Raw genomic sequence first — 22,818 nt, forward strand, 5'->3', positions numbered from 1 at the left:
CAAATTGACAGGCTTGGGAGTTCTAGTGTTAAAATGGAAACCAAAACCAAAAAGATGTGCAAGGAAATTGAAAAATGTGTTTCATATAAATAATAACACATTTGCTAAATGTCTTTCTCTTCATGTTTTGACTTTATAATAGAAGGTGCAGCAATCTGGCACATTATAGGATTATAGGATTTGTTTAAAATTTTGGTCCTGATGTTCAGGGTGCTTCATAGCCAAGCTTCTAAATACATTCAGAACTTATTGGAGCCTTACTATTCCTCTCAGTCTTTAAGGTCATCTGACCGGAGGCTGTTGGTGGTACCAGGGACTCACTTTAAAACTCGTGGTGATCTGGCTTTTCAGGCCGAGGCTCTGGAACTCTCTCCCACTGTCCCTGCACTGCATGAACTCCACGGTCTCTTTTAAGATTCAGTTAAAGACATTTTTATACAGACAGGTTTTTAACTAGACTGCGACACCTTTTACTAATGTATATTTAGTTTTTGTGTTTTTGTGAAGCACTTTGATTTTAATGTCTGTGAAAGGTGCTAAAGTGCTGATTAGATGATTACATTTTAAGAAAGTAGTTTAATACTGTAGGTCAGTAAAATTAAATGCTAATGAGTTAGAAGCAGATAAAAGCTTTAATTGTATTAATCCTTAATCCCTCACCATCCTCTTTTTTTTTCATTACTTTCAATTGTTTCTCATCATCTTCTCCAGACCTCTGGAAAGAGGATGGCGTAAAGCCAAAGAAGGAACCCCAGGACCACCAAAGGTGCCCTTGCGTCAGGAGGTGGTGAGCGTTCACGGACAGCGGCGTGGACAACGCATTGTTGTACCTGTCAAGAAGCTTTTTGCTCGCGAAAAGAGGCCGTATGGGCTGGGCATGGTGGGAAAGCTGACAAACCGCACCTACCGCAAGCGCATTGATAGTTACGTAAAGAGGCAGATCGAGGATATGGACGACCACAGGTGCAGCACCTCCATTTCATATGTGGAGCAAACACTTTCCTGCTGCTTCCCTAAGTGGGTGAGAATATTGGATAGATTCCAGCCTTTCTTAATATATGATTTGTGTCTCTTTCAGGCCTTTTTTCACATACTGGATCACCTTTGTTCATTTACTCATCACTATATTGGCTGTATGCATCTATGGTATTGCACCAGTGGGCTTCTCTCAGCACGAAACTGTTGATTCTGTGAGTCCAACTCGTGACCTTGATAAACATTTTAATTCACACAGATTTACCCAAATACTGATTGTTCTGTTTCGGATGTTATTGGATTTAGGTTTTAAGAAACAAAGGTGTTTATGAAAATGTCAAGTTTGTACAGCAGGAGAACTTCTGGATCGGGCCTGGTTCTGTAAGCAACCTTTTCTCCTTCCTGATTTCCTTTAGTATTACAATTTCTATACGCAGGGTTTGGATTTTGTTTTGTTTTAATCTTTATCTGGTTCATGTTTAGGAGTCCCTGATCCACTTAGGGGCCAAATATTCTCCATGCATGCGACAAGATGAGCAGGTGCACAATCTTATCAGGGTAAAGAGAGATGGTGAACGCAACTCTGCGTGCTGCGTTCGGAACGATCGCTCTGGCTGTGTCCAAACTTCAGAGGAGGAATGCTCGGTCTGTTTTAAAACACAGAGTTCATCGTTCATTGCTCCTTTATGATCCATCTGCAAAGAAACACGGTAAACAATTCTGATCCTCTGTGTTTGCATCTATTCAGAGTACTCTAGCTGTGTGGGTGAAGTGGCCGAATCATCCCAGCAAACCACAGTTTAACGGTAAAGAAAGGCAGCACGGCTCAGTGTGTCATCAGGATCCCAGGTGGGAAACTCAATGAGGTCTCACACCATAGCTTACAGTATGTACTGATAATAGCTGAAGTATTTTATGCATCTGTTGTGCATAATTTCTCTCTGCTTACAGGATATGTCTGGAGCCGGCCTCGGTGTCTCCACATGTATGGCCAGATGACATAACTAAGTGGCCTGTGAGTACTTTGTAGCCCCTTCCCAATGAGATGTTGATTCTTACCACAATACTCATAAACTAACATTAACTTTTTTTTTTTTTTAAAGCAGCACTTAGCTCTTTATCAAATAATTTATTAAATATTATATCTATTAATATTATTTTCATCTGATTATTGTCTTCATCCAATAATAGCATTTAAAAGTTTAAGCTAAGTTACAAAAATTAAGAATCTGTTTAAATAAATATTAAAACATTTATATTTTTGCCGGATTTCAGCCTCTTGTTAAAAATGGAAACTGACCACAAAAATAAATTGTAATTTTTTTTGTAAGTTGTGATTTAACACTCAAGGTAAATAATATATTTTGACATTATAATTACTTGTGTGCCGCAGGTGTATTTGGGCAACATGTTGGTTACTCTTATCACTAAAAAAACGACACAACCCACACTATGCAAAAAAACATTTAACCTGAAAAAAGCTGGCTGATCCAAGCAGTCGGACCTTCTGCAGCCTATTAATGGTGTACTACGCATTTAGTTTTTTCTGAAGGTCCTGTCCCTGTACAGGATTTTGTGCATTGAGTAAAGAAACGCAAAGTGTCGCTGCTGTAAAAAACACGACAGATCTAGAGCACATGGGGGTATCTAAAAGGGAGAAATGCCTTTTATTATCTCACTATCTCACATTGTTTATGGTGAAAAACAATCTGTCTTCAGAAGTTTGGAAAGTCCCTGATTAGATCCTGTCTCTGTGGAAGCAAATTATAATGAAAGGAGTTTTACACATGACTGCATTTCACATCAGATTATTATATTTTAAAGAGCAAAGAAAAACATGCTGCATGTGTTTGCAGTTAGCCATGGCATGTTTGTAGCATTTGCATTCAATATGATGGTGCTAGTTTTGACTGCCTGCGTAAATTAGAACACGTATAGTAGGATGTAACCATTAATAAGGTTTTATACCATACAAGTAGTCACACCAATCAGAGATTTAATGGCAGATACCAATTTCTAGTTTTGTTTGAGGTCTGAGCTCCAGATTCATGTTTTCTACTATACACAAAGACATTCTCTTTATGCTAAATCTCTTTATTTAGAAATTACATTTAATAATAAATTATTTGAATCTAAAAGAAAATGAAAGGATTACAATATTATCCTCATTTATCCTTCAAACAAATGTCCCTAGTTTAAAACAAAGTTCATCAAAGAGCATGCTTTTTGGGGTGGTGTGTGGTGTAGGGGTAGAGCCAGCATGCGCCCCATATACAGTGGCTACGAGTGGCTCGACGCAGCCGTCCGTGGTGCGAATTCACAACCCTGAGACCTTTGCTGCGTGTCTTCTTTCTATGTCCATTTCCTGTCTGCATAGTGCAAAATAAAAGCCACTGGTGCCACAAAATTTGAAAAAATGAACATGCTTTTTGTTGATAAGATTTGTAACCAAAATAAAAGTGGTAATTTTCCATTTTGATGCAATCAATAAAGAGGGGTAAAAAATTCAAACAGATCTAATCAAAGAAAAATGTTTAATTCGATGTCCTGTTTGAAATAACCAAATTCATCTGTCAGTTGTTCTGTTCTGGCTTTTTAGATTTGTACCAGGTTCAACACAGGGAACCATACCAACCTGCCTCACATAGACTGCACCATCACAGGCCGACCCTGCTGCATTGGAACCAAAGGAAGGTGAGAAACATTCAGTCTGGACTGATAACACAAGCTTGAAAAACTTGCTAAGTGCTGTGGGCTTTCTTTAAGGTGTGAAATCACATCCAGGGAATATTGTGACTTCATGAAGGGCTACTTCCATGAGGAGGCTACTCTCTGCTCTCAAGTAAGCAACTCTGCAGATTAAACATGACAGATTTGTGTTCTCTCCATATTTTTTGTCTCATTAGGGGATTTTAGAGAACATGCTGTACTTTCAGGTCCATTGCATGGATGATGTCTGTGGACTGTTGCCTTTCCTCAACCCGGAGATCCCAGATCAGTTTTACAGGCTCTGGCTTTCACTTTTCCTGCATGCTGGGTGAGTCACACATGTTGGCACAATCTTTCAAAATATTCTGAGATTTTCCGGGCAAGAAACAAAACCTGGGAATCCATTTAAAGCGTAACAATATATGTCAAGCTTTTAGGTAAAATATGTAGAAGTCAAGAAAAGAATGTATTTTACTGTCAGTGACACAACGACATTAAGTGCTGCCCTGGCGGTGTGTATTAAACAAATAACAAAAAAAAGTTAAAATAGTCATTCTGGTTCTACATAAAGGACAATGATGCACATAATGACAGCATGTATTTAAGGAGCTCAACTCAGGATCAAATCTAGAGTTAAATCAATTTTGCACGCTCTCTTTTTAAACAAATTAAACCCACAACCCAGGATCTGTATACAATGTGGTGACAAGGAATAATATTAAAAGATGAGAATCTGAATTCATAGTCTGCACTAGGGAATTGTCTCTGTCCTTAGATCACACATAGACCAGGAACAGGCATATCCAAAGACAAGAGAGGTCTATAGTGGCTTTATTACCTTCTTCTGTACAGTTGCTTGTATAAATAATTATACCCCTTGTATTTTTTACATTACAAAATCATCCCCAACGCATGATGCTGCCACCATCGTGTGTCAACGTGGGTATGCTCGGCTTTTCTTCACACTTAGGGGCTGATCTTCAAAGATTCCAAATAAGGAGCCCTAAATTGCTTGTGCAAAAAACAAAATTACTGTGCAATAAGTGGGTGTGTTGCAGGTGAGCTACAAAGATTGTATGTGCAATGGATAACATGGGCAAAAGAGATGCAGACCGGCCTATTTAAATGGGGAAATTATGTGTTGCTGGCTGTCATCATGGACAGTTTGGGAGAGCAGAGTCGCCATATAAGAAAGATGAAATTCAAAGCCATAGAGTTGGGGATAATAATAATATTAATAGTAAATTGCATTTATATAGGTATCTGAAAATGCTACAAAAAACAGTGAAATCATGTAGAAATATGAAAATACTAAAAGCTACAGTTAAACAATAAAATATCAGTTGTAAAACCTAGAATACAGCTGTAAACGGCTGTATTTACTCCCCCCTCCCCCCAATTTATTGTTTTTAAGCATTTTACAGTCTGTAAATATTTAAATAATTCTGTATAATATTATTTGTAATTTTGTTCAGTTTTTATTCGTGGTTATTTATTGTTGTTTCTATTATTTATTTTTCCTTCCTAATATTACCTTACTGGAGGTGCACCTTTAATCTGTCCTGCCGCTGAAACTATTTAATTTCCTCCTAGGGGGATGATGAGGTTAATCTTATCTCTATATTAATAATTGTATGACTACAATATATGGAAGTTTATGTGCTCTTTTATTCGACTATTAAGGGGGTGGATCCCTGTGCGATCGAGCCGGTAGCGTTTTATTAATACATCGTTATTCATTGTTCGGAGAAAATCTCTCCTTTCTCTCTGTGTTTCCGTCATCTTGCCAGCTTAAGACACTCTTAGGCTCATTAAAAGTCCTCCTCACTACTCTTAAGCTCCTCCACTTACAGAAGGCCTTGTGGCTCTTTCTCTGATTCATGCTTTGAAAGAAGGATTGAACGGTACTCCATGAGATGTTGAAAAGCTTTAGGGGTAGTGTTTCATAACCAAACCATGCTATAAACCTCTCCACAGCTTTATCCCTGACCTGTCGGCTGTTCTTCACACTTCACACTTAAGTGCTACTTTGTGTTGGTCTATCACCTAAAATCCCAAAACACTCAGTACAGTTTGTGGTTTTAATGTGACCCCTGAAAAAGTTAAAAGGGTATAAATACTTGTGCAAGATGCTGTAAATATAAAGAAAGAATTGATACCCCAATGAATAACCTTTCAGTAAAATTGAGTTGGCCCATTGTCAAGTATTTATTTTAACTCTCACCTTAAAGGAACAGTATAAGAGAAGGAAACCTGTGAGGAACTAAACCCATCCATCTGTTTGTAATATGTCAAAAATATGTGGTTTTGATACAACTGATCACTTGCAGTAATATTCCGTTTTGAATTTATTGGGCTAATTGCAGTTTAGATTTGCCAGTCATGCAGAAGAAAGACCTCCCACTTACAGCCACCCCACAGTTAAGAAGCGCGTCATCTTTATGCCCTCTGTTATCTCTCTCCTGGATAATTAAGTGGCTTCCCTGCGTGAACTCATTAAGCTTCGCTGAGATGGAGTGATTTTTGCAGCAGTGCAGAGCCGCTCCTGCTTCTTCTAGCACTGAAGGATTATCTTCTCAACACGTGCGGCTTTGTAAAATCTCTGTCTCACACATCACACTTACTTTTACTTACTTTTGTTCACGTCTGTCCTTCCAGAATCCTTCACTGCCTGGTGTCGGCAGCTTTCCAGATGACCATCCTGAGAGACCTGGAGAAACTGGCTGGCTGGCTGCGCATCTCAATCATTTACATCCTCAGTGGGATCACTGGGAACTTGGCCTCGGCCATCTTCCTGCCCTATAGAGCAGAGGTAATAAAGCGTGTAGTTCATAGGATGTGTTCATTTTGATGCGTTTTCTCATTCTTCACTTTCTTTATCTCAGGTGGGTCCAGCCGGCTCTCAGTTTGGGATCCTGGCCTGCCTATTTGTGGAGCTGTTTCAGAGCTGGCAAATCCTGGCCCAGCCATGGAGGGCCTTCATCAAGCTCCTCTGCGTGGTGCTCTTCCTCTTCGCATTCGGACTGCTGCCCTGGATCGACAACTTCGCCCACATCTGTGGCTTTATCTCCGGCTTCTTCCTGTCCTTCGCCTTCCTACCCTACATTAGCTTCGGTCGCATGGACATGTACCGCAAACGCTGCCAGATCATTGTCTTCATGCTGGTATTTGTAGGTCTCTTTTCTGGCCTCGTAGTGCTCTTCTATGTCTACCCAATCAAGTGCGACTGGTGTGAACTGATCACCTGCATCCCCTTCACGGACAAATTCTGTGAGAAGTACGACCTCAACGCCCACCTTCATTGAGGTGTGAGCAACAAAGCATGAAGGTATCAGGTCAATCGTTGTGGACTGCTACGGGAAATATTTCCTCTTTCTCTGTGAACTGAAAGATTATTGTTGTGTTCTTTTACTCCGTCTTTATGAATACCTATACTTCTCATCATATGGATTTTACTTTACGTTCCCATTCACAATCATTGTCAGTGCTTTTATTGTCCAGTGAAACAAAGCTAAGGCACTTCAATACCCATCAAAGAACCTGGTTTCCCTTTACATGAGAGGAAGTAACTGGAGTGGCCAAGGCACTAGTAGACTGAAGGATCATATTCGACATTCGCAACTATTATTCAGGCAACCTCAAAACCAGAAGCAGGGACAAACATATACTAATACCTTTGGTGCCTTGTTGATAAATGTACCAACTACTGCCATATTTTTGTTACATTATGCTGAGCACTCGAATGTTTCCTTTTGTTTATTGCTTCTCGAGAAGTGATTATTTTTTTGAACAAGGTGGCGTTTTAGCCGCCCATCTACCCACATGTAACTGAAACGGTAAAAAAAAAAAAAAAACACTTAATAAAGATGTGTGCTACTTTTTCTTAACGCCTACTGGGTATTGATGTGTAGTTTATTAAAATCAAAACGATGAAACAACTAAACATTGTGTTGTACTTTAATCGGTTTTTGGGGATTATTTTGTAACAAATGCCTCCTCACTCAGCACAAACTACAGTATAATTCTTAGAAAAGCAAGCACAAGATGAAAGCTGATGTACTACTGACAACAAGCAATATAATTTTATGTCTGAGCCACATCATCAGTAAAAAGCAACATTGTGTTGCCTGAATCCACTCTCAGTCCACTCTATCCATGCAAACCTTTGCTCCTTTCTCATGGGTTGGATGTTGAGCCCAGTCCAGTAGTGCACAGATCTGCTACATTGTCCAGTACATGCAGCTGACTAGCAGCCGCTGTTCCGCCGTGCATACGCCTGCCCGTTCAGCATGTACTCCATCTCCTGAAATTGCATGTTGGACACGGAGATCCCAGATGGCCCTTTCTCCTTGAAGCCGGCCTTTAGGTAGAAGGGCACCAGGAAGTCCTCGCAGATGAGCAAAGCTCGGCGGAGACCCGGCATGCAGCGCAGGTACTGCAGGTAGCGCCACAATAGGATGGAGCCTTTGCCCTGCTGTCGACAGTGGCGGTGCACGGACAGCACATGAATGTGCACAGTGGGGGTATCTGGAACGTGCCGGGTCATGGCCTCCTAGAGTAAAGAGATTAGATTTCACTGATGACATAACATCATAATGACTAAAAAAATAGAATATTTTCATAGGAATTTTCATTTTGGGTAGCTTTAATACCTGTGAAAGCCTTTCCTTGTGCCAACCGGAGCCAATGATGAAGGCCACCAACTGTCCCTCCTCAAACCAGCCCAGAGACAGCTCAGGGCACTGACCCAGAAAATTAAGCACTTCATCCAGCGTAAGTGGACACTCGCCAGAGACGGACACAAATGCTGGGAGACATTTCGGACGTAATTATTATCAAGGAGGTGAATAAGATAAAAGCATAATCAATATGAGGTGCTCTAATGTTGAATCTGACACCCATGTGGAGTTAACAATCACAGCGATTACACAGATCTATTTGTTTCATAATGTCACAATTAGAAAATGCACATTTTAATCCAGATTTGCAAACATTCTGGTAATGAATATAAAAAAAAACAGACTTACCTTCTCTTTCAATTTCGAACACACTGATTGCATCCTGTCGGGTGAGATTTCTGAATTCGCTGGCAGGGAGTGTGTGTCGTCTTTGCCGCAGAGGGTTGACCACTCTGACTGGTGTCTTCAGAAAGAAGGGCTTCAGGAAAGGTGAGCTGCTGACCTGCTTTGTCATGTTACTCTAGGGAGCAGCAGCTTCACAAATATGTACTATAATTAATTTTAATAAAACAGTTTAAACAATGGCCAAGTGCCTGATCCCTTTCTGTCCCTCACCTCCGTCTGTAATCTAAATCACTTCTGTGAGCGAGATGCTGACCTTTGTGCCTCCTCTGCTGTCTGCTCCTCCTCTTCCTCTTCGTGTCTGATCATAATGCAAAGTTGTTGTCTCTGCACGTGCCCCCAGAGTCTTTAACAAATCCCCTGGTTCTAAATCAGACATACTGTTACGTCCATCTATATTTAGACACTGACAAAAGTTTTGTTTTATTCCATTATAATATATTCTTGTTATGGTTGTATAATGTACATGAACATCATTTGCAGACTCTCAGCTTTCATTGGGTAAGGTTATTAAAAGAAGCAAACCCAGCTTTCTGAGATGTCCATGAGTTCATTGGCAGCAAAGGGTTTTCAACCAGGTATTTGAAATGAGAATTTTATTTGCATTTATTTAATTTGTCCAATTACTTTTAGCCCCTGAAATGAAGGGATTGGGTTTAAAAATACTTCAGTTCTTCACATCTTTATGCAATCTTTTTGTTCAACCCACTGAATTAAAACCGAAACTCTGCACTTCAACTGCATCCGAGTTGTTTCAGATTCATTTTGGTGAACGTACAGAATCCAGATTACAAAAATGTTGCTAATGGACCTAACTGTATGTTTGATACTTTGGATTTGGATCAAAAACTTCAAGCTAGATATTGAAGAAGTTAAAACAAGAAATTGTTTCTCTTTTACGTGTGTTAAAAAGAACTGCTTTATTTTTTAGAGATTTATTCTACCAAAATATTATGCATGAATTTAACAAATTGCTTGCCTAAATGACTTTTCAAATGGATCTTAATTTTAAACATTTATGCCTGAAAAAGTCATATTAGGATTACATTATATTAAATAAACAGTATGATGACACATATTTTATGCAACTGTAATAAAACCGATGTGTTTAAAACAGTGTTTATATCTCCATAATCTTATAATAGCTTTTATTCTCATACCTGCAAATGCATTGAGAACACAGCACATCCTATTCCAAAGCAAAAGAGGAAGAAAAGTTTAGCAAAAGTTTAGCACTCTATAATGGGCTGTTTATAAAAACAGCAATGTCTGTTTTTTTCTTTATAAACTCAAACTTTTACTGCATAAACTGAAAAATGTTGAAATCAGCTCACCTTTGGTATCTGTAAACAGGTAATCCAGCCGAGGACAAATGTCTTCTGCATTTCTTGGTTTTGCGTGAGAAGCAGCTTTTTAGTGGCACCACACAAGTTATCTTTTGGATTAGGGTCCAGGGATTCATAACTGAAACCAAAATGTTCCTCACCTATTGGGGGTCTGTGGACGTTTACTTGTTAAAACATCAATTTCAAGGGCATTTCCTTTTTGATATAGGACAACCGAATTTCTTGAAGTATTTTGAGGGGTTCTGCGGCTTGAATCCAGAGTTTGGGGATTGCCTGATAAACTGTCTAGATGCAGAAAGAACAATGTTGCTTTCAGTCCCTTAGGTGTTGCACCGCTCTCCTTTAGGCCAGAGTGTTTACTTTGGAAAAATGTAACCAGCTCAGCAGTTTTTCCAATGATGGGACATTGTAGTGGATTCTTGCTGATTGATTGGCTTCCCACATGTGTCTTCTAACTGTGTCAGTGCTTACTGGTAACTGTAAACCTTCTTTGATCGCCCTGGAGCTGATCATTTGCTCTGTCTCATTACCATTTTGGCTGTTCTGAAACAGATTTTTCTGGTTTTGTTTTAAAGCATTGGAGATCATTTTCACTGAGCAACTTATCTGCACTTTATATGTTTTCCCCTCTCTAACAAACTTTTTACTCTAAGAATGCTGTTCTTCTGAACCTTATGACCCATTTTATTAATTTTCAGAGAGAAATGTACCATAACCAGCATGTATAACATTTGCCGCCTTCATTCCTAATAAGAGACACCTATTTAATGCCCGTCTTTAACCGAATTAATGAGCTCACCGATTATATTCCATACCGCTAATATTTTTAACATGCCTCTATCAATTAAAGAGTCAATTACATACATCATCAAAAAACATGTCATAATGGTTTTCTATTACTCTACTACATGGATTTTAAAATGATCTGCCCAGTGATGTTGGACTATGATTATCTTGAACACAGCTGTACATGCTTCATCAGCTCTGTATTTCGGAGCAAGGATGAGTGGAACATGGTGCTGTTGAATGTTGGGATACACGTTTCTAGAGATTAAGGGCATGTGGGCTAATTTGCCGGGATAAAGAGAGGAGGGAGATTTGTGTGGATTGCTGTTGGATTGATTTCATGCCTCAAAGAGATTTACCAAGGACTAATTAAATGGGAAGGCACTTGATTTAACCAGCCTGAGGTGAAGTTGTTTACTCAGACCTGTACTTATAATTGTCATGTAAAACCTTACACTCTAAATGTAAAAAATAATGTTGATATTTAAAGATAACCCTAGTGCTTGTGTCAAAGGTACATCCGTTTAAATTCCTGTGTTTCATTTTTGTGAAGGCAACCAAACTTATTTGGGTTTTAGCACCATGAGTACACCACGGCTGGTTAAACTCACATTTTGTGTACACAGTTTAACACTCAAGTGACCTTCCACAGCTCAGTGTCAGAAACTAATAGGTGAACATGTGAGCATACATCTAACCCTGAGGGCCCATTTACTTTTTAGTGTATAATTTTATAAATGTTAAGGCCCGGAGTGAGATAACTCTTTAAACTTTACATTTATTTACAAATAAAATCACTTTTTAAATAATTAAAAAGGTATTTGTCTGGACATTTTAAATGCCAAAATTGTATATTCTTTTAAAATCAGTTTAATACTTTCTAAAATAAAACGTTCCATATGATTTCATGATAGATGTTTCTGGAGCGTTATTCAAGCTTGGAATATGGAGCCTGGAAAACCAACTGAATGGATGGATGAAGAGATGGATGGATGGATAATAGATCAATGAATGTATGGAAAAAAGGATGTTTGGAAGAATAAATAGATTATCAAGACAGAAAGAGCATATTTTTACACAATGGATGAGGGGACAAATGTTGTAACTTTCTGATTCATAGCTTATTAAAGCAATTTGCTCTTATTCTACCTAAAGTCTAATTATTTGTGCTTATGATCCCAGTTAAGAATGGAGTAACAGGATCTTTGATTTGCTTTGTTACTGTTTATTCGCTTTGACTTTTACCCCAAAGATATTCTCCTCCTTTAACGGAGTACAAATATTGTTTCACATGAGACTAAATGCCATTTTCCTCATGCATTTACAGTTTTTTAAGGTCAGTAATTAGAAAACAGCAGCTAAAGGAAAAAGCTCAAGTACTAAATGAATTTTTACAGCAATCCATAGGTCATTTGGGTGCAATTTAACTGCAATGGATAAAAGTCAGCGGAAGCCAAGAGAAAGCTATGCCATGTCTGAATGTTTGGTACTTTGAATGTTCTTCTTTAGGTTTAAAATGACCGACCTGTGTAATTTTACCAAACATAACAGATACAATATGGTGACTCAGAAAACATCTGCCTGGTTTGGTACTGAATCTTTGTTCTTTATTGTTATACACATGCCGCTATACACACAAAGAGAGACAGGTATATCATTTTACATAGAGCCAAACACCACCTACTCTGGGGTTATCCTGGATACCAGGGCAATAGTGGTCAGAACAGGAAGGCACAGTGTCAAGTTGAAATGGCACAGAAGAGGAGAGGATAAAAGACGAAAGAAACATTTAAAAGCAGAACGAGGTGAGAGCGTTTACAAATTCACATGCAAATGCAAGCCCAATGATTAAAATGCAAACATCTCAAAGATGTGCCCCTTCTGGTAACACATTCACAATTGCACTGGAACCTAAATACTTATAATAATGAATGTATAATTAATACTTGGCTATAACAAAGTAAAGCAACAATTCAACTTAAGATTACTTAATGACAGTAACAAGATCTTTTTTTTACTGTTGCATGAAATTTCTAGGAAATAAAACGTTCTGTACATTAGCATCCTAAAACCTGTCTGTGCAGTGGAACTGTGGTATATTGTAGCATTTGTAAGAACATTGCACAAAGCAGGCAGCCATATTATTTCAAGGCACATAAATCTATATGCATGATGCTACACATACTGCACCAAGGAAACTAAAGCTGCTGTGTCCACACAAACACGTGACTCCTTGTTTTGCAGCTACTTCAGAAGCAAACATCTGTGTTGCCACAAAAAGACTGTACAGCTATCACGCAAATCAACGGCGAGTAAGCTTGTCCAGCTATAGCGAATCACTGTTTGTTCGAGGCTCTAACTACATCTGAATTTATCTGTAGCTCCTATTACCAACTGCTTAAATAATGCGCATGTTAACAGAATCTAGTTTCGTCACTTAATATTCGTCACGAGAATAGATTTTGAAATAAGTACACAATTTTTGTAGTTTTATTATCTTTCACATTGCCTGAAAATGAAACCAACAGGCTAAAGCTTAAGATGGACTACAACAACTTAACTTTGTCATATTCTTCTGTTAAAAGGAATGGATAGACTATTTGGTTAGAGTGCAAAAAGCAATTTAGAAATGGACACGAAAACAAAAGTAAAGCTCTCCTGGCAAAACAAATTCATCTAGGATCAATAAAGTTCTGTGTTTCTTTGATAATTACAAAACATGAATACAAACTGCATTTAGAGGTTCTTCTCATTTTAGTGTTAGGGTGGTTAGTCTGTAGTAAGTGGGCTTAAAGGCACCACCAAAGAACGGGAGTGAAAATGTCTGGAATCTACATTACAAGATCACAACTCTTCCAAGACACACAAATGAACATTGAACAATGTGAGAATTAAAGAAATGTTTTGGTTTTTTTTTTAGAGCTGGAGGATAAAAATATACCAGTCATCATATAAGAAACCAAAAACACCTTTGCATCAACTCGGCTTCCTTCTTCTATAATGCTGACATGCTGATGAACAGTCCTTCCTCATTCTCAACTTTCTTTTAGGCCTCATATCTGGTATCAAAAATCATTAAAACAAACGCCCGGGGTGGGGTGGACTTTTGGGGGCCCTGTGTGAAAGTAATAAAGGGACGGGATGGTTGTAGTGAAGCAAAGCTGAGTCCGAGTCAGTTGAAATGTTCGTCTTCCAGATGAAGGCTGCTTGTGGGGCACAGGAGAGGCTGGCTGGAGCAGTTTGTGCTCTGACTTTTTAGACTTTCTGTTGAGTCCGATGAACCTGCGGTGGAAGATGTGCAAGTTGAAAGCAAATATTCCTGTCAAGACTCCCATAAGGAGCAGTGAAACACAACCAGCTGTGTTTAAAACATGCTTACAGCTGCAACTTTGCAGCTTGACAAACTTTTCGCAGCTAAAATAGACGTCAGTGAATGTAATCAGAGAACCACACTCAGAGCGAATAGGTAGAACCCCCGTACGAACTAAAGCATGGCAGACAGGAAAGCCTACATACCGCAGTTATTCCTCCATACCAATGGAGCACGAATCAGGACCTAGAGCTGCAAAAGGGTGAGGAGGAACACAGAGATAGGATGGCAGGAAATAGAAGAGTGTTAGGAAACATGCAGAGGTGAGAGCACACAGGTTAGAGAAAAAAGCACATGGAAATCACAGCCTTAAAATGTTCGATTAAAGACACTGATCTGGGGAACCAGAATAAAAAGATAAAGCTTTGTAGAGTAAAAAGTAAGCCAGATGCAGAAAACTTTATTTTATTAAGAGAAGCACTCAGCTGGTTTGCTTATCAAGGTACACTTTTGTCACAAACATATGACAAACACATTAATGAAATCCCTTTAATTTTTGTTTAGCTCTCGTTCTGAAAATAATAAATAGCTGTTCTCTCCCCTCGACAAAGGTTTTCTCACCAGGCAGAGACAGGTTGCCCGCTGGGTCGCTTTCTGTTTTGGTCAAGCTGCAGTGCTCGCTGCTGCAGTCCTGCAGGATGTCTCCTCCAGAAGGCATTCTGTCGTCTGGATCACATGGACAATCAAAACATGTTTACAGCGTCTCTTTTTACCGACTGCCAAATAAAAAAAAAAGCTGAACTCACCGTCATCTGGAGAAAGGGATTCTGCCACGTCCTCAGTGGTTGTAGCCTGAAAGAAAGGAACCGTCAAGGGAAAAGAGTCCATGTAAAGCAGAGGTAAAAGTCAAATGTAAAATAGCAAAGAGGCAACTTACGTCTGTGGGAGCGGGGCTGCTGGAGAGAAGCGTGTGCGGCTGCGCGTCTGACATCTCAGACAGCTTCTCCTCGTCCTCCTCCTGGATGGGAGAGGATGGCGATCTCAGGGTGCTGGAGGAAAGATGGGGATATTTTCATGTAAATTACGCCGAGGCCTTATAAAACAAACTATACTTCAGCGTAAGTAAATTATTTAATTTGGCCCCTAAAGGCTGGCTGCAGCAGCATTGTTATGATCAAATATGAACCTTAATTTTCTGATCTCCTCACCTCAGCACTAAACTTCACAAAAACAGGTAACTTAGGTTCAGAGTTTAGTCATAATGAAAATGTGCGACAATTATTGCTGTGCATATTTGTGGGATTTCATAAGCATGTCCTCTGTTATTATGAAAGCTGCTAAGACTTTTATTCGTGTGTTTCCTGCTAGGTTTGTACATGAGAACATTGTCACCACAGGCTTACCTGTCAGGCGACTTGCTGACTTTGCCTTTCTGAAGACTTCCATCACTTAAATGCTCCGGAGAGCTCAACTGACGGCTGTCCCCTCCCACACCCCCTGAGAAGTTGATTTCGTCATATAGCGGGGCAGAAGGGATGGCGGGAGACACCGACCGCAGACCGTTCAAAGCCTCCAGCAGGGAGATGGGTTCAAAACCAGGTGGGACCGAGTCTGAACTCTGCAAAAAAGTTTACAGATGGTTAAAGAGGAAGAACTTGGTCATACAATTAAGATACCAATATAACTCTTACTGAGTGCTCATCATGATCCATAGTTTGAGCCAGAACAGGACTGAAGGACACGGGAGAAAGAGCTCCAGGCTTCTTCCTCACAGCTCTTATCTGCAGCAAAGCTCTGAAGGCTGGGTAGAAGAAACCAAACTCCAATGTAAAATACAATGTAATATAATATTAGGCATTATTAAACACACATGCAATGATCTGGTATGAAAATCAGCCCTTCTTACGCAGCCTGCAGATGGGACAGTTGTTGGCCTGATAGCGCAGAGTGTCCGCGCAGGAGTTGCAGAGACACAGGTGTCTGCAGGGCAGGATGAGTGTGTCTCTCAGGTCAGACAGACAGACAACACACTCGTTGCTGTTGTCGCTGTTCTCGTCATCAGATGGCTGAGAAGGGAGAAAAAGAAAAGAAAGTAATCGAACAAAGCTGATTAATGATTAATGCACACAAAATCTTTCCACTGATACCTTGGTCTCTTGGTTGTTTTTGTTCTCAATCCCGTAGATTTCCTGCAGGAGGTAGCTCACACGGTCCACCTTGGAAAAAATGTCCAGAAGAAAATGGATGTTCACTTGGAGGAACATCTGCAGATTTTGTGGCACTGATGTGCCTTTTCAGGTGAGGATTAATATGTGCACAGCAACAGGATGGATTGAAAACAACAAACTCCATGAAGCATATGTTTATTTACATCAAATTTCATGATTATGGCTTACAGCTAATATAAAAACCTAAATTCTGTTTCTCAGAAAATTTAAATACTGCATAACACCAATAAAAAAGAATTTAAAACACAAATGCGAGCCTATAGAAATGTATGTCCCATTGCTGTACAATACATGTACTCAATACTTGCATTGATGCAGTAATTCATGTAAAATGAGCCCCATACAGCATGAATTGGAGGCATGTGGACCTGCTGGGGTTTTAGGAAGCCCAGGTTGCTTTAAGAGAGGCCCTCAGCCCGTCTACATTGTTGAGTTTGGTGTTTTCTCTTCTTGACAATACTCCATAGATTCTCTGCAAGATTCACGTGAGCCCAAATTGCCTGCCATCAAGCACAGTGATAAAACGGCCATAAAAGCAGGTACTGGTGCTTTTGGGAGAGTGGGCAGGTGCCAAGTCCTACTGGACAATGAAAACAGCATCACCATAAAGCTTGTCAGCAGAGAGAAGCTTTAAGTGCTCAAGTATTTCCTGGTAGATGGCTGTACTGACTATAAATAGCAAAAACACAGAGGACCAACACCAGCAAATGACATGGCACCCCAAATCATGATTTCTAAATGAAATACCACAGACCAACAGTCCGGTCATGTTCTGCTCCCAGGTTAGATGATTCGGATGTTGTCTCTGGCTCAGGAGTGTGTTAACACAAGGAATGTGACAATTGCGACCATGTCCTGGATACAGCTGTGTATTCTGTGGCTCTTGAAACACTGAAAACTCCAGTTGCAACCCACACCTTGTGGATCTCCACCAAAGTTTACTTCATAATCCTCTAATGGCTGCAGTTATATTTGTTTTTTGTACACCTTACCATCCACACTTTTTCCTTCCGCTTAACTTTAAATTAATATGCTTGGATACAACACTATGAACAGGCAGGCTATTTAGTAATGATCTTTTGTGGCTTACCCTCCTTGTAGAGGTGATCAGACACTGTCTGGTGGACAGTTGTCAAATCAGTAGTCTTTCCTATAAACTACATGTAGCCCACAACAGAACATTCCCGTATTTAAAAAAAATACTTTTTCATTTGCTGTAACTCTTAATCTTTCATCTTAACTGAAATTAATTCTTGAAACATATACTTCTATAGTAAATCTATAGAATAAGGTTCGCTTTTTGAAATAATTTTAATTAATTAATATTCTAATTTATCAAGATGCACCTTTGTGTAAAATAACAATGTTTAACGTACGATTTGCTTCTGCTTCAGAGGCTTGACGGAGAAACTGCCATCAACGTGCTGCAGGCAAAAACAAATACATTTTAGGTCATCGGCAAGCTTCATTCACTTTTTACAAATGTATGTTTTTTGGTTTTACACCTACTCTTTCAAATGCTGCCAAAAGCACATGTGCATGTCCAAGACAATCTAGAAACAGAAGAGAATGTAGCATCAACAAAAGCCAAAACGTTTGGTGTTAACACTGAGATCAGAACAGATTCGTTTTGATGACCTACCGTCTCCTTCATCGACCACAGCTTGGATTACCATTGGAAACACTCCTCGGTCCAAGTCAAAGTTTAGCTTTAAAGCAACATTTTGTACACGTTAACTGAAGCAGTTGAGACACTTAGGAAAAGCCTGTTTGTGTGATGTGGGATCTTATCGCAAAATCCAAACCTACATCCTCCTCTTTCCACTCGCCGAAATCTATTTTGAAGGACGGCATGGAGAACTGCTGGCTCACCCCCCGCTTGTAGTGCACCGTTTCAGAGACCATGGTCGGATCCTTCGGGCTGTACCTGCACACACGACAATGCAGCCTCATCAAGCGTCCATCTTTCCAGAGCAGAAAAAAATTCTGTGGTGTTCAACTAAAGCTAAAAACAGAGCAAAGACTTTTTTGATGTATCCTGTTTTCAAAGAAGATGCCAATCTGGAAATATCCAACTGGGACAGTAATCAGTATCGTCAAGGTCAAAACAAAATGTAAACATAGAAACACAGCTGGCTAACACAACACAATGGCAGCAAAATCTGATCTTAGGTTTCCTCGAAAGATGGATATAAACTGTAACTTGTATCTTTATCCATGTTTCACACCTAAATGAAACACCTATGGTTTGGGGTGTATAAAAAATATTAGGTAGAATCTGACATAAGCACAAATAAATGGATGTGACAGGTTTTCCGTATGTTGGTTTTAAACTTAAATAATGCTCTATGAAGTAAAAGTTACAAAATGAAATTCCTACATAGCCATCCCATTGGAGAACTCCTCAAACGCCTGGCAGTAGAGAGTGATGGCGACCCTGGCATCAGCATCAAAGGTAAACTCCACGCCGTACTGAATCTTGGGTTTCCCGCCGTCCTCCACCGAAGTGTCCGAGTCATCTTTGTACCTAGAACCAAGCGGTTTGACGGTCATTAACAGAAAACCTGTGCCTTGAAGTAGAGGCTGACATTTTTTCGGGAATCCTGCGGGACGGGAGACAGCATCAGTAAAGATCACGTGATTGGGACGGTACAGGATCAAAAATGAACGGGACCGGGAGCTAACCAATAGGAGAGAAAATAAACTAGGATCCATTGTCCTTGGAAATGTAAAGCTGAGACTTTGTTATAAACTTGAAGAAAAATAAACCTCCATTCTTCGCCGCCATTGTGTAGTTTTTTTCCAAGAAGCCTATACTATATTGCGAGTCAAACGAACTACACGACCCACAAGCCAACAGTGCTTCTGCTCGATGTTTTCCACCTGCGTTCAGAATGGAGGGAGCAAACGCAGGTGGAGAACTGGACGTGGTAAAATTGGATTTGTAACGTAAAGTCAGAAGTAAGGACTTATCTATAAAACTCATAGAGCTGACAGGAAAGTCGCAAATATTACCGAACTTCAGGAGAGTTGAATGTAGCGGTGTTAACACGCAGTCTGCTGCTTATAAAACGTGTTTAGTCGTAATCAAGTTCACCAGTGATTCAGGGACACTTGTAAAACAGATTCTGGATTAAATCAGCCCTGCATCTCTTCATTCATCAAACCAAAAATACCATCATGTGTCAAGTCTCATCTGACCAACAAAATTGCTGCATGTGCACTAAAGATTTAAGAGCCTTCGCCACAGTAAAAGGGAAAGGTACGGTCCCCGAGAGGGGACATGGGGAAATGTATTACTTTTGCGTCTCCACGCAATACTTTTGCGTTCGGCATTTTGGAGCAACAGCACAGATGATAAACTGCTCATAAAACAAACACTGATATGTCATTGATATGGATTATTTGTCATATGCAGGTTAACATGCAGTAAACAATGCGATGAAATGCTTAGGATAAGAAGAACCTTTCAAATCACGATAAAAACAAAAACACTAATGGCGTACAAAAAAAAGTACACATCATGCAGCAGTAATAAGGAAATAAAGTGTCACAGATGTGGTTTCGTGCAGCATTATTGTCCAGAGTTCAGGAGTTTGACAGCTTGTGGATAAAAATTGTCTTTTAGTCTGATTGAAGATAATTTTATTTAATGCTGATTTCAAAATAAAACTCAATAAATCTCAAAACGGGTGTTGTGTTTGTTTCAATTTTGCAGTTATCTGGTTTGGAAACTATCCCACAAAGTATTGCAAAATAACACAAAGACTATTGCGTGGGGACACAAAAGAGAAAAAACCCCCCCATGTCCCCTCGCGGACTCCGTATAGAAAGGCTTCATCAAGGGAAGATATTAAATAAATATGTTGTGAAACAGAAAAAAAGTTGAATGTACCATTAAATGTACAATTTATTTAATACATCATTAAATATTAAGTGTACCACTAATTACGTCATGTCGCCTTTAAAATTATACTTAATTATTCAGTGGCACATTTAATTGCATTATAGTCCATTTCATGATATAATGGTACATTTATTGTTTCTAATGATGTATTAAATAAATAAATGGTACCTTTAATTTAATGGCACATTTAATGTTACATTTCTTTCATGTTACATTTACTTCACTTATGGGACATTCACAACATTTATTTATTTAATGATGATTTTATTGTGTTAAATTTGTCCAGTTTGACCCTCCATTCTTGATGCCTGTATAGGAGGTCATGTTAGAATTTGAATCAGGTGTTCTGGAGCAGAAACATCTAAAACTTGCAGGGAAGGGGTCCCTGAGGACCAGGTAATGTCATTGTTCAAAGGAAACAATCACTTAATAAATGAGTAAAATACAACTATGTACATTTTGTTTATTCAACTAAGATAGGCATGGTCTGTTTCCTTGTTTGATATTTTATTATTTCTTCATTATTATTCTTTTTACTTTAACTGGCCTTTACTACAACTAAAAACAGGGACCTAACTGGTCCTTCAAACAAAGAAATTGCCAAAAGACTAAATGAAGAAAACAAAAATGGGAGTGTCACAGGCGTGGGAGTCGTTCTGAATGGGAGCGGGATGGGAGTGGGAGTCAATTTACCAGGAGTGGGACGGGACAGGATTTTTTTCGTTATGCTGGCCTGGGATTGGGATGGGACAAGAAATTTTTCTGTGGGAGCGGGATGGGACAGGAGAGAAAATCCACTCCCGTGTCACCCTCTACCTTGAAGCTTTCTAAAACTGCACTCTTACAATCTTTACCTCACTAAACGGAGAGAGTCCTTCCGGATGTTAACCAGACTCCTCAAGGTTTTCACAGGTTCATGGGGTGCGGGTGTCACATACGGAAACTAGAAAAATAACAGCACTATCAATTATATTTAATTCAAATGACAATCGATAAAGCCTTAAAAAGAAAAAATACTAAAATCAGATTTAACGAAATATCAGATTTTTACCTGTACTGGCCTATTTCCAAGAAAATTTAAGTCCATGTTTTCCCCAAACAGGTATCCTTCTGGATGTGGAGTATCAAACTTCTCTCCTCCCATGAAGAAATGGCTTGCGAAGTAATTCCCTGGAGAAGAAGAAGTAAACGGATAATTAACTAAAGCACTGCCAATATGACATGAAAGCACTTTTCTTTGCAGATAAAAGAGGGCTCATGAATAATGACAAGGTTATTGCACAGGAACACGTACAGTAACAATATTTACCTCTGTAGCATTTGTAAACAAAACAACTATTTAAAAGGTAGTCTATAATTTATCCCAAAAAAAAAAAAAAAATGTTATCTGAGTTTAAGGAGTATGTAAAATTAAACCTCAAAAAATGTTTAATTACTGAGTCCCCTTGTCTGATAAGTCAAGCAATGGCGCATATCACAATCATTATGTCATAATAACATGATCATAACATGATCTTACAGCTTAATTGCAGCCTAACTTGTTTTACATTAACACACCTCAAGAGGCGCAGTGTTTGGATTTATTTTAACATGTGATCTTTTTTCTGGAAACATTAACTTAGACTGCACATGCTAAAAAAACAAAAAACCTGTCGTTAAGTATCTTTATCTGAGAAGCAATCGTCTAAAAGACGTAATGAAACCGAGTCAACAGAAAAGAAGTAACTCGTTTTCCCAGAGTTTGTTTCAATTATCAAAAACAAAGTTGTGCTTACTAGAGAGGAAATGCAAGTCCCTTACCAGATTTCGGAGGAAACCGATAGGCCGAGTTTGCCTGGATATCGATGTCCTCAACACCAGCAATTCTACGACTTAGGATGGACCCCATCTTCCTCTTAGCTAAGGTTAGCTGTTAGCTAATAGTATGACGGCGGCGCAGATTAGCTATGATTCGAGCCTAGACAGGTGTCCAGAGAAATAAAACATCCACCAGCAACAAACGCTGTCGTCAGTTCGACATTTTTCACGCTATGTTTGGTTGGTAGTATGGCTACGAAAATGAAAAAGAGCTAAGGGCGAGCTGTTGTGATCACGGACGTACCAATGTAGCAGGCTCTGGATCTGATTGGCTGTCTGGCAGCTCGCTCAGCAGGAGAGGGCGTTCGTTTTCCGTTAAGGGACCGGCCGGACAAGCATCGAACCAGGTTAACGGGTCAGCGCAAGGACGTTAGAGGCGACAATTGAATGTATAAGAATATTGAAATGTTTATTTTACCGTGAAAAGGAACTAAAAAATAAATAAGAACAAAACACAAGAGAGGGAGCCGAGTGGCTGAGTTTAAAAGCAATCTCAGATCCTTGGGTATTATTTGCTGAGATGTATTTGTAAAGAAACCAAGATCACAACAGAAAGAAAGATGAAAGTCGTAGCATCAGATGGTAACGACGTTTACACAACCATCAAATAATACGGATC

At 39.3% G+C, this 22,818-nt stretch overlaps 3 protein-coding genes across 4 annotated transcripts in view; 1 reads left to right on the forward strand and 2 right to left on the reverse strand.

Annotated features, from left to right (window-relative positions):
- Positions 1–7,577, forward strand: part of LOC124863332 (inactive rhomboid protein 1) — a 32,760-nt gene extending 25,183 nt beyond the window's left edge. Inside the window, exons 8-18 of the mRNA XM_047357667.1 lie at positions 712–963; positions 1,079–1,190; positions 1,282–1,356; positions 1,459–1,620; positions 1,724–1,824; positions 1,927–1,990; positions 3,575–3,669; positions 3,742–3,817; positions 3,912–4,012; positions 6,343–6,496; positions 6,570–7,577. Of these exons, the coding sequence (XP_047213623.1) occupies positions 712–963; positions 1,079–1,190; positions 1,282–1,356; positions 1,459–1,620; positions 1,724–1,824; positions 1,927–1,990; positions 3,575–3,669; positions 3,742–3,817; positions 3,912–4,012; positions 6,343–6,496; positions 6,570–6,989 (1,612 nt within the window). The 3' untranslated portion in view covers positions 6,990–7,577. The remainder of the gene's footprint in view (positions 1–711; positions 964–1,078; positions 1,191–1,281; positions 1,357–1,458; positions 1,621–1,723; positions 1,825–1,926; positions 1,991–3,574; positions 3,670–3,741; positions 3,818–3,911; positions 4,013–6,342; positions 6,497–6,569) is intronic.
- LOC124863331 (serotonin N-acetyltransferase-like) lies at positions 7,444–8,949 on the reverse strand. Its single transcript, XM_047357666.1, has 3 exons — positions 8,712–8,949; positions 8,337–8,491; positions 7,444–8,236 (listed from the first exon to the last, which is right to left on the reverse strand). Exons 1-3 carry the CDS (start codon positions 8,875–8,877, stop codon positions 7,931–7,933), a joined length of 627 nt encoding a protein of 208 aa, XP_047213622.1. The 5' UTR covers positions 8,878–8,949; the 3' UTR covers positions 7,444–7,930.
- Positions 8,950–13,373: 4,424 nt separating this feature from the next.
- Positions 13,374–22,493, reverse strand: LOC124862203 (E3 ubiquitin-protein ligase MGRN1-like). 2 transcript variants are annotated; one of them, XM_047356025.1, is made up of 17 exons: positions 22,143–22,493; positions 21,394–21,512; positions 21,197–21,285; positions 18,816–18,962; positions 18,245–18,362; positions 18,078–18,144; positions 17,945–17,988; positions 17,812–17,859; positions 16,355–16,423; positions 16,114–16,273; positions 15,899–16,008; positions 15,611–15,825; positions 15,145–15,256; positions 15,014–15,059; positions 14,829–14,933; positions 14,414–14,459; positions 13,374–14,179 (listed from the first exon to the last, which is right to left on the reverse strand). In XM_047356025.1, the coding sequence occupies exons 1-16, from the start codon at positions 22,228–22,230 to the stop codon at positions 14,419–14,421; spliced, it is 1,578 nt and encodes a 525-aa protein (XP_047211981.1). In that variant the 5' UTR covers positions 22,231–22,493; the 3' UTR covers positions 13,374–14,179; positions 14,414–14,418. The 2 variants fall into 2 exon arrangements, with proteins under 2 accessions (XP_047211981.1, XP_047211980.1); XM_047356024.1 differs by lacking the exon at positions 14,414–14,459 and having other exon boundaries at positions 22,143–22,492.
- Between the last annotated feature and the right edge of the window lie 325 nt (positions 22,494–22,818).

The sequence above is a fragment of the Girardinichthys multiradiatus genome, chromosome X, assembly GCF_021462225.1.
Source record: "Girardinichthys multiradiatus isolate DD_20200921_A chromosome X, DD_fGirMul_XY1, whole genome shotgun sequence".
Lineage (NCBI taxonomy): Eukaryota > Metazoa > Chordata > Actinopteri > Cyprinodontiformes > Goodeidae > Girardinichthys > Girardinichthys multiradiatus.